This window comes from Nothoprocta perdicaria, unplaced genomic scaffold (genome assembly GCF_003342845.1).
Source record: "Nothoprocta perdicaria isolate Ctin4 unplaced genomic scaffold, notPer1 scaffold_33, whole genome shotgun sequence".
NCBI lineage: Eukaryota > Metazoa > Chordata > Aves > Tinamiformes > Tinamidae > Nothoprocta > Nothoprocta perdicaria.
The window spans coordinates 1084901-1095111 of NW_020455566.1; the positions used below are offsets into that span (position 1 = coordinate 1084901).

A 10211-nucleotide genomic window follows, 5' to 3' on the forward strand; every position below is an offset into this window, starting at 1 on the left:
CGCGGCCCCCCTCTCCTCGCGGCCCCTCTCCTCGCGGCCCCTCTCCTCACGGCCCCTCTCCTCACGGCCCCTCTCCTGCAGGCCCTCGTGCGCGGCTACCTGCTGCGGCGGCAGCTGCACGCCGTGCGTGCCGAGTACGAGGCCGTGGTGCTGGAGACCGAGGGCAGCCTGGAGCGGCTGCGCTGGACGGGGCAGCGCCTGCTGAGGCCGGTGTTCGTGGAGAGCTGGGAGGCGCCTCATCGCTCGCCGCCGCGCCACAACAAGGGTTATGCAGCCGAGGTCTGGTTTTGTCTCCCCGGTTTGGGTCGCTGAGCTTCTGCGGGTGAAGGCAGGCGCGGGTGAAGCACGTGAGCCGTGCCCCTGGCTCCTGCGGCTCTGCACACGTGCCGCTTCCCCCGTTCACACCGAGCTGAGCGGCGCTGCGGCGCTCGAGCGCTGCTCTGTACTGAGCTCCGCCGCTGCAGGAAAGACCCTTGAAGCCGCTAGCGATGGCTCACGGCAGCCTCTGTTGGGGTCTTGCCGGAGTTGCTGTTAACTGCACGTCTCTGGCTGGGACAAAAGCACCAGCCCACAGAAGAACCAGTCTTTGTAATCTTTATATTTTTGTTCCCGTGTTCAGTTGTTTGCATGTTCTTCTTCCAGAAGCCACTAGAAGCAAAGCGTGCAGCTACGCAAGAGCCTCTATCAGTTGATGAGTCCAACACAGACACGTTGCAGCAGGAGAGTCCTCTCCCCGAGGCCTCTGAACCCGCAAGAGACCAGGGCTGTAGCAGCAACGTGAAGCCTCCGGCTGAGCTGCGGAGTGAGGGAGTGACCAGCGAAGGTGATGAAGCGAGGCCAGACGCAGGGGCTGGCACGGGCAGACCCGCTGCCAAGGGGCACAGTGCCCCAGCAGAAGGCGAGGAGGGCGAGAGCAAAGGCTGTGAGGCCTCTGCGTGGGCCAGCACCGTCCTGGAGAGCACGGGCCCCGGAGCCGGCCTGGGTAAGGATGGGAGGCGCTTTATGCACCGGAGCGGCGGGCTCTCCCTGTAGGGTTTGAATGTTAGCTCTCTCCGGTCCTCATTGCAGGGGAAAGGGGACTGGCTACCAAGTATTTGTTCTGATAATGCTTTATTTGTCTCTTTCTTTGCAGAAATCCCGCTTGAAGACTTGAAGGAGCTTCCTCGGACCGTGCCTGGCCTCCTGGCGTATAGAAATCACTTGATCATGGAGTTACTGTGGCTGCAACAAGCTATTGTGAGCCGGAAAAATGTAAGGGCCTTTCCCTGCCTCTTGCAAAACAGTGGCTTGGACTAGTGCCTGTTTGCAGCCAGAGACGTGCAGTCTGTGGGGGGATGAACAGTGAAAGCTCAGTTACCTGAGATCTAGATCAGCTGGTAGCAACACTTGTTTGTTTGGTTTTCCTCCTCCTCCTCCTGTGGAAAACAAGGAACAATAAGGGAAAAGAGAGGCTGTTTAGATCTGGTTACAAGTTTGCCCCTGGTCTGTTACAGACTTTACTGCTTTAATAAATATTGTGTCTGTACAAGAAACTAGTGCAAATCTAGGTACCCAGCAAGTTGCAATTTGTGTTGCTTTAAAGGTGAGGCTTGTGTGCATATTCAGGTCAAGTGTTAACAATTTTAGGGGCTAGTCTCCTAAGGCAGGCGCTTTCCTCCTCCTAGGATCTTTCCTTCATCTCTGTCCCTGGGATTTAGTCACCAATGTTTTATTTTCTTTCTCTTGCAGTACCTGAGGCTGAAGAAGAAGCTGGGTGCTCCTGGCCTGTAGGAGGGACCATGGTCATAGTGGGACCTCCTGGCAGCAGCAGCCTGGGAGAACTCCAGCTCCACAGGTTGATGCTCTCCAGATGGATGTGGCAAGAAAGCCTTTTTGAAAATGTCACTGCAAAGCCAGGGAGCTTGTGTGTCCAAAGGGAGTCCTAGTGAGGCCTCCTCCGACACGAGCCCCGTTTCTGGGGGCCGAGCAGAGCAACCCTAGAGGTAAATCAAGGCTGGGAAGATTGTCACTTACAGGGGGAACTTTTTGACCAGCTCCAAGTGACTGCTCGTTGCTTGTTGTTGATCTAAACTGCCTGATGGCAGCAGGTGCCTTGAACCTCCGGGAGCAGATTCTCTGATGAACTAAGGGTGACCCATTGGTACCGGAGCTGTGTATTTGGGCTCATTCTGGCCGTTACCGCTCTGCACTATCTGGGATCCCCAAGTGAGTGTGGTAGGTTTTGGAGAACGGCCACATTTTCTGGCTTTCCTGTGCTGCTGGTGGCCCACGAGCTCCAACTCCAGGACATGGTGCTTGTTTCCTGGCTCGCACGTCTCTCGGACCCCTGCCCGTGGCTGAAATGCTCAGGCAGGACCTCCGAGCGCCTCAGGGAGCAGGTCAGGACGCGAGGGGTTTGTGTTTGTCCACAAAGATGCCTCGCTGGTTTTGCTGGCATTCAGGGCTGTCCCATGGCACTCGGGGAGGGATTTTCCACACAATGCTGTGGTTCCTCATTGTGACCCCAAATCCTCTGTGCAAACACTCGCTGCTCCTACTGCCTGGATGTACAGCCTTGCCATAGGGCAGATAAAGCTTTTTGTTCTTGATGCTGACTGTAAATAAAAAGTTTTCATTTGTTTCTGAATCTGCTTGCCTCTCCTGGTCCTGCCGTCCTGTCCCGGGCAGGGCCAGCGGAGCCCACAGCCTGTTTTGAGCCGGCCGGGCGGCAACGTGGTGCGAGGGCTGGCGTGTCCCTTCTGGGGTGGATGTTTGTACGAGCGGGGCAGGACAGAAACACCCCGCGCTGCTCACGCCGGCTCCGAGGTAGGCACGGCTGCTGGATGCTGCTGTCCCGGACGGGGCGTGAGCTGCTGGCGCTCGCGGCTCTCCTGAGCTGCCTGACGTGGGGCCGGGGCCGGGTTGGAAGGAGGCTGCCGGGCTCGTGTGTGCCGAGGGGGAGGCTCCAGGACGACCGGTGTGCAGCTTGACTGATGTGGCCTCCGGACCGGCCCACAACTGCGTCCTGCAGCCCTGGAGACGCCGCTCGCTGCGGGGCCGCGCTGGGGCCGGAGGCGGATCCCAGAGCGGCTCCAAAGGGGTTCGGCGCCGCGGGAGGCTGAGCAGAGCCCTCCTTGCCCCGTGCTGAGCCTCTCTGGGTGAAGCAGCGCGCTGGCTCCGCCGGCGATGGGCAGCTCCCCTGCTTTAGCTCCGGCGCCGCCAGCCAAGAACGTGGTCGTCTATCGCAACGGGGACCCCTTCTTCCGCGGCAGGAGGGTGGTGGTGAACCAGCGGCGCTTCCTCACCTTCGAGGCCTTTCTGAACGAGCTGACCCGGAGCGTGGGCGCAGCCGTGGCCGTGAGGAAGCTCTACACGGCGCGGCAGGGCCGCCGCGTCGCTCGGCTCGGAGACCTGCGGGATGGCTGCCAGTACGTGGCCGCAGGCTCGGAAAGGTTCAAAAGCCTTGAGTGAGTAAACGGGCCGCTGCTTTCGGGGCTTGGAAAGTGGCTTTAAATCTATTAAATCTATTAGTAGTGGTTAGTGTTACTATTAGTAGTTAAATAAGTAGTATCTTATTTAAATCTATTAGTACGTGGTGACTTCTTGCTCTTGCAGCTATTTAAATGGTGGAGTGAAGCCGCGCAGCGAGACAAAGAACAGCCCTGGCCTGCAGGTGAGGCCCCGAGCCGAGCGGCACAGGCAGGAGGGCAGGGTGAGCGGGGAAGAAGTGTGGAAAGTGCTAGGGCTGCCCCAAGGAGACAAGGGGAGCTGAAGGGCTGCCAGGTGCCCGGCGGAGACAGCTAAAAATGCCACAGAACCAGGACTATGTGTGTGTGGCGGAGCGGGGACTGCTGCTGCGAACCTGCCAGCCCTACCCGTGCGGGAAGGACCGGGCAGAGCAGGACCGGGCAGAGCAGGGTGCGGACGCGGGATCCCGGCAGGACGCGGCGCTGCCAAGAGCCGCCCCGGCCCCTGGTGTTGCTGACAACAAGGGGCCCTGGCAGCAGCGGGAGGGAGGGCAGGGTGCAGAGGAGAGGGCGCAGCCGGGGCGGCCGCGCTCCCGGCGCAGCCCCGAGCGCTGACCCGCTCTCCAGCCCCGCGCTGCAGCTCCCTGCAAGCCGAACGTCTCGGCGCCGTGGCAGAAGCCCGTCCGCCCGCCCCGCGTTATACAGTGAGTGCCTCGGTCCTTCCTTCCTCGGGGCTCTCTGGGAACGTTTTTGGAGGCTGGAGGGGGGAATTTCTGTGTCGTCCCAGCGATGCTGCCCTACAGGGATGCTTCCTAGGCTCTCCCAAAGGCTTTCCTTGCGGATACCTTCCAGGTGTTCGTGTCCTGCCTTTTTGCCCGTCCAAATAATTACCTGTCCTGGGAGGGGCTGACTGAGATGCACGTGGCCCGGTTACCAGTGTCACTGCCCTGTGCCCGCCGATAGCCTTAGATCCTGCCAGGGACAGGGAGAGCGTTGCTCTTGCTAACTCTTGCCAGACCATTCCTATCGACTGCTGGTGGCAGCATTTCGAGCGGAGGGTGACGCGCACAACGCGGTGTGCAAACAAGGGGCTGGAAAGCCCTGGCACAGAGGACGTTATCCGTGGGGGAGTGCAGGCACACAGCCTTACCACACCCTCTGCGGCGTCTCTCCCGAAGCGTTTTCCGCAACGGGGATTTGCTGAGCCCGCCTTTCCGCCTGCCGCTGCCCGGGAGCGCCTTGCCGGAGCAGGACGCGCTCCTCACGTTGCTGACGGAGAAAGTGACCGTGCGCGGCGGAGCTGTTCGCAAGTGGGTACCGGGGCAGGCGCTGCGGGCTCTCCTGGGCGTACACCCAGGGACACAAACGCTTCATGTTGCTCGTGTTTCCTGCTTCGCTCCTGTTCAGTGGGAGGGTTTTTGACTTCCTTTGCACTCTCTTTTTCAATCCCTTTGCTCTCTTCACTTGAGGCTCTGCAGGCTGGACGGAGCACAGGTGTGTGAGGCGGAGGAGCTGGTGAACGGTGGCTACTACGTGGCAGTGGGAGCTGAGAAGTACCAAAACCTGCCCTACCTGGAGCTGCTGGTGCCCCAGGCACCTGTGTACAGGACACCACGGTGCGTAGGCAGCTCCTGTGGCTGCTGGCTGGCTCCCAGCACAGGACTCTGGCACCTTGGTGAGGTGCCGTGAGGCTCTCCCTGTGCTGGGGCTCTTCCTTGTGGGAAAACGGGCAAGGGGATCGTGTCTCCCGTGACTTCGGCTCGATAATGAGAACCTGCTGCTGCTTTGTTACAGGAACCACCCACATGGCAGGCGCAGAAACTCCTGTGAAAGGGTAGGTGGCTCAGCCGCCGTGGGGCTGCGGGTGCTACAAGCGCAGCTGGGTCCGTGCACACAGCGGGCCCTGCGTGGTTTCCATTCCCACGGTCACTGCCCCCTTACTTGGCACCTTCTCCCAAGGAGCAACTGAGGACATGGCCAGTCTGCACGTGAATGAAGTCTCCCTGCCTGAAAGAAATCTCCTGAAAGTGGCTTTACCCATCTCCTCTCTTTTTCAGCTGTTGGCGAGGGAGAATTCAGAGTGGGGCTGAGAGCCCTCTCCTCCTCTCTGGGTGGGGAAAGAATCCTGCAGTGGAAAGGGCAGCTATAGCAGCTGGGCTCCCCTGGGTTTGCCCCCGAAAGCAGGGTCTGTGCTAGCTCTGCTGCTCTCAAAGTGCTGTTTTGCTTTTGAAAGTTCCTTTTCCTCCTGTTTTCAGTTTGGCAAACTCTGCATCAACTCCCAGGACAGAGCTAGCAGCTCTGCTCTTGCTTTCCCACCTCACCAGGTAGTGACTGCGGGAAAACAAATGTATGTCTTTCCTGTACCTATTTATGTGTAGAATCACCTTGAAACCCTGTTAAGCAAAGGCAATGTTACAGCTGCACACCAGGTTTAGGGCTCGTGGGCAGGAAGTCGCAGTGTTTTTTACTGGAATTACCCTTAAAACGGCTCGTTGTATAAACTGCTCTACCCGGAGGGCATAACAAACACGCATGCTGAACATTTTCAGCTGGACAATCGCAGAGCGCAGACCACAGAAGCTACAGAGAAAGACAAGATCCCAGTTGCTTCTCCTCCACTGCAAAAGCCACCCAGAAAACCTCATCCCCAGGACGAAGAATCTCTTTTCTATGCTAGACCCGTCCGTGCAGGACAAAACAGGAAGAATAACACGAATGTGCAGCACTGGCCAGCTGACCAAGGTAGAGATAAAATTCTGCTATAACTGTGGAGAAAGACTGGCTTTGCTTTGCTGCTAAAGGACAAACTATCTACCAGTGTGCTAAAAGAAAGCAGCCGTGTGGCGTACCTAATAACTTCTGCATTTCTGGTCCTTCTCTCCTTGTGACACATACGACCATGGCTTTTCTGTAATTTTAACAAGACTAGGCTCTGTCTACCTGCAATACCCATTTAGCAGTTTGCTCTCCTTGGCAGGAGGAGTTGTTTATAAGGCCAAAGACCCCAGGAGGGAGACGCGAGGTGCCCGTGAAGTAAAGGAGGATGAACACACGAAGGTGGAGGTACCCATTGATCAGGTAGGAGATACCATTTCCTGCCCTCTCAGGAGTCTCCCGCTGCTACATGGAGGTAGTTACTCTATTGGTGCTCCTGGTTTTGCACAGCAGGGACACAGGCTCCAAGACACAGGCAGCTGAGGGACAGCTTGGACGTAACCCCATAGAGAAATGCTTCCTTTCTTATGGCAAGACAGCCCCAAGAACAGACGCATCAGTAAATTATAGGGGGATTGGGATACTGGTTCAGTTTTTTTGCTTGCTTGTTTTCAGTCAGGCTCGACGCTAGGTTTATAAAGCACTTTCCTCTGGAATTTGTAGCATTGAAAGTAGCCACAAGGGGGAACTTCTGAAGCCAGAGGACAGCGGGTTATTGCAGGGCTCTGCATTTTAGAAAGTCTGGAGATTGTAATCTGAATGATTGTATGACTGTACTGAACATTTCCCTTTTGCTGGTAAGTAATAGTGTCCATACCCCTCTTCCAGACAGTTGCAGACATTGTGGAAGAGGAAATTATACAAAAAGTGAAAATGAGAAGCCACAACAAGGTATTTATTCTACTTAACATTTCTGTAAATGTATTAGATGCTTCCTGGCTGTGTCCTAATGCAGGTTTTTTTACACAAAACTTAGTAGCCTCAAATATAACTTTTAAGCAGAATTTGCCTTTAGCCAGGTGCAGCATGGAAGGCAGCAGGATATTAACGTGTAATTCCTAAAATGTCTGACCATACTTGTTAGGTAAGAGCAACTTTGGAACTTGAAAGAAAAAAAATTCTTAGGGTCTTTCTAAAAACAAAAGTCAATGTGAAAAACGTCTGAAAAACGCTTAGTGTTCATGGAATATTCCTGTGTTAGATTTTTCATATGGACACTTAAAATTGACGTAATGGGATTATATTAAAGATGATTCACAGTTTGGCCTAGGTAGTCTCTGCGGACTAATTAGAACTTCAAAGGAAAACACATCCTTTGAACTTAAATTAGAGAAAGCCCTAGTAAAGAACGAGCCCCTTCCTAGCCCAGCGTGGAGTCCAAAGCGGCGTCTTTACCCCAGAGGCCAGGTCAGCCTGTCTGTGTGGAGGCCGGGGGAGCGCTCCGGTGTCACTGCTTCGCAGTGGCCTTTCCTCCCCCACGAGATCACACTGCTCTGCGATGTTACCTGAGTTCCACAGCTCTCCTCCGCAGCCAGAATCACTCCCCTCGATTCCAAGGTGGATGACTCAGTGCTAGGGACCTAAGTTTGCACTTAAAGCCATGGCAGGACTGGAAATGGAATCCAGTTCAGTCCCAGGAGCTGTCTGTAACAGCAGAAAGGGTTAATAACTCTATTTCTAACACATAAAGGTTTGGAGTACAGACAAACCACAAAGGAGCACGGAGGGACGCAAGGCTCTCCAAGGAGAAAACCACAGAACAGAACTCTGGAGATCTCACAAGGGAACATGAAGGAACGGAGACATTTGGGTAGACTGCTATCTGGGAGCTGCAGATAACAAGAGCAGGTGATTCTCAGATTTGTGTAACACAAAAGATTGGCCAAGGTTTCTGATGAATTAAAGCTATTCTAAAATCAAGAATCCTAATTATCTGGGTTTGAGAGAGAAACTACCAGTGAGCTGGGAATCAGATGCACCATTTTGTTGAGCAATAGAAGTATTCCTGCTTTCCTCATCTCTACACTAGGATTGTTTGGCAGAGGAGGGGGCTGTTGTTTTCAAACTCTAATTAAGACACTGGTTTGTATCTGAATTTGGGGAGGAAGAACTACCCAAGAGAATATACTCATTTATAATAAACTATCTGACAGAAAATTGGTTGTATTAAAAAATAAGTCTTTTAAAAATATTTCACAGCTACTTTCACAGCCTGAGCCACAAAGGAGAAGACTTCCTAACGATTCCTTCTACAGCAAATCATCTGGGTCATAATTAAGGCAAAGTCATTTTCAAAGTAGAGTGTCTGAAAGATTTATTAACAATTTATTATCCTGCTGGTGCCAAAACAAGCCAATTCAGTCACCTCTGCCTCTTGGAAAAAAAAACCCTTAAGCCAGAACATCAAATAGGATGTTCTTGGAAAATATACTGCTCCAGCATGGTGCTGAGGGAACACAATCCATGTTTTTCAGACATGTGTGTTATAAAACGCAGCTTCCTCAACACAGCTGAGCCCAATGGCCCGCGGCTGAGCAGAAACTCCCCTCTTCAGCCCCGGGGTTGCCTTGCACCGGGTTCTCTTCCCGCCGTTTCTCAGTGCGCCTGGTTTACGAGCCAGCTACGCAGAGAGTGATTCCTAGGAGAGTGATCAGCATTCCTGCCACAGCCCCTGCGAAATATAACAGCATCCATGCCAAAAATACAGCATGATCACACCAGAGCACGGGAGCCTTCGCTAGCGCGTCAGCAGTACACGCAGGAGGCACTGTGACAAAACACCTTTCGAGTCCAACTTACTTTTACCGCCAATATCCTCTCCTAGAATCTTCCCAGTCACTAACGTGGCTATCAAAGCCAGGGAGTTACAGAGCGGCACAGCCAGAGACAGGTCTGAAATGGAGCAATTTCACCACAGTTTGAAAGGAGGGATCCTGCAGAAATGCCCATCACTAAACACGGCAGCGACTTCGCTGCTATTACGTGGTCGCTGCTGGGCTACCTGCCGATGGATGAGGCCGCTCCTCCCCACATCCCCATCCGCCCCAGCTACAGAAGCGACGAGAACCAACCTGTGGACGCCAAGGTGAGATAGAAAAGGAGCGAGCCGCATTGATTGAGCAGAAACGGCACCACGTACTGCGAGGAGAACAGGAGCTCGTCAGCTGCCGCGTGCAACACCACCGCGTCCGCACGGAAGCAGTGTTGGGAGCGACAGGGAAGGAAGCCAGCCCCTCTTGCTCAGCCACGTTTGGGGGTGCACTCCATTTGGGAATGCAGCGCACTGGGGGTTCTACTGCCCACAGCTGCAGTTTCCCACCCCACAAAAGCCACACAGAGCTTATTTTATGCCAAATACGAGGCTCAATGACTTGCTGTCTACAAGGCGGCCTACATGCTGCAAGGGGAGAGCAGGGTGGTGGGCCAGTAAGTGAAATAGCAGGGAGGACAAATCCTCCTGATGGCAGCTGGACTCCAGCAGCCCAAGCTGTGAAGCAGGGGACAGAGACGCCCCGAAAGGCAGCTGAACGCGCGGGCAGCTCGCGGGCCGGGCTCGCACCTTGTAGTTGAGGCCCAGGAAGCGGATCTCGGCGAGCAGCTGCCGCAGGCGGCCCTGGCGCCGCACGCGCTCCAGCCCCGCGGCGCCCGCCCGCAGCAGCGGCGCCGTGCCGCCCCACAGCACCGCCACCAGCACCAGCGCCAGCGCCGCCGCTGCGGCACGGCCCGCGCTCAGCGCCCTCGTGGCCCCCGGCACGCAGCCGGGCAGGCCGACGCGTCCCCCCACCCCGTGAAGTCCCTGGCTGGGTCTGGCCACCAGATCACCCCCCCGAGGGTGAGCCGGCTGGGGCTGGCTCCGTGATGGAAACGGAGCCAAAATGGGGCCCTGTCCCCCCGCAAGGAAAGCGCCACATTGGGCTCGCATTCCTGCCACGTCGCCCCACAGGGAAGGCCCCGCAACTGGCCTGGCCTCCCACCATGTCCTCCCACAGGGAAGGCCCCACACCGGCCGCCCACCATGTCCCCACAGGGAAGGCCCCACATCGGCCCCAT

The 10211-nt window shown here is 55.7% G+C and overlaps 3 protein-coding genes across 3 annotated transcripts in view; 2 read left to right on the top strand and 1 right to left on the bottom strand.

Moving 5' to 3' along the window:
- The window catches only part of IQCC (IQ motif containing C), a 5545-nt gene extending 3010 nt beyond the window's left edge, over nucleotides 1-2535 (top strand). The window contains exons 2-5 of the mRNA XM_026043461.1: nucleotides 82-279; nucleotides 643-982; nucleotides 1133-1251; nucleotides 1729-2535. Of these exons, the coding sequence (XP_025899246.1) occupies nucleotides 82-279; nucleotides 643-982; nucleotides 1133-1251; nucleotides 1729-1770 (699 nt within the window). The 3' untranslated portion in view covers nucleotides 1771-2535. The remainder of the gene's footprint in view (nucleotides 1-81; nucleotides 280-642; nucleotides 983-1132; nucleotides 1252-1728) is intronic.
- A 630-nt stretch (nucleotides 2536-3165) lies between these two features.
- Nucleotides 3166-6800, top strand: DCDC2B (doublecortin domain containing 2B). Its single transcript, XM_026043462.1, has 7 exons — nucleotides 3166-3446; nucleotides 4625-4756; nucleotides 4916-5062; nucleotides 5241-5280; nucleotides 5996-6188; nucleotides 6427-6524; nucleotides 6777-6800. Exons 1-7 carry the CDS (start codon nucleotides 3166-3168, stop codon nucleotides 6798-6800), a joined length of 915 nt encoding a protein of 304 aa, XP_025899247.1.
- Nucleotides 6801-8611: 1811 nt separating this feature from the next.
- TMEM234 (transmembrane protein 234) overlaps nucleotides 8612-10211 on the bottom strand; it is a 2347-nt gene continuing 747 nt past the window's right edge. Inside the window, exons 2-5 of the mRNA XM_026043463.1 lie at nucleotides 9721-9872; nucleotides 9233-9299; nucleotides 8961-9053; nucleotides 8612-8832 (exon numbers count right to left, since the gene is read on the bottom strand). Of these exons, the coding sequence (XP_025899248.1) occupies nucleotides 8771-8832; nucleotides 8961-9053; nucleotides 9233-9299; nucleotides 9721-9872 (374 nt within the window). The 3' untranslated portion in view covers nucleotides 8612-8770. The remainder of the gene's footprint in view (nucleotides 8833-8960; nucleotides 9054-9232; nucleotides 9300-9720; nucleotides 9873-10211) is intronic.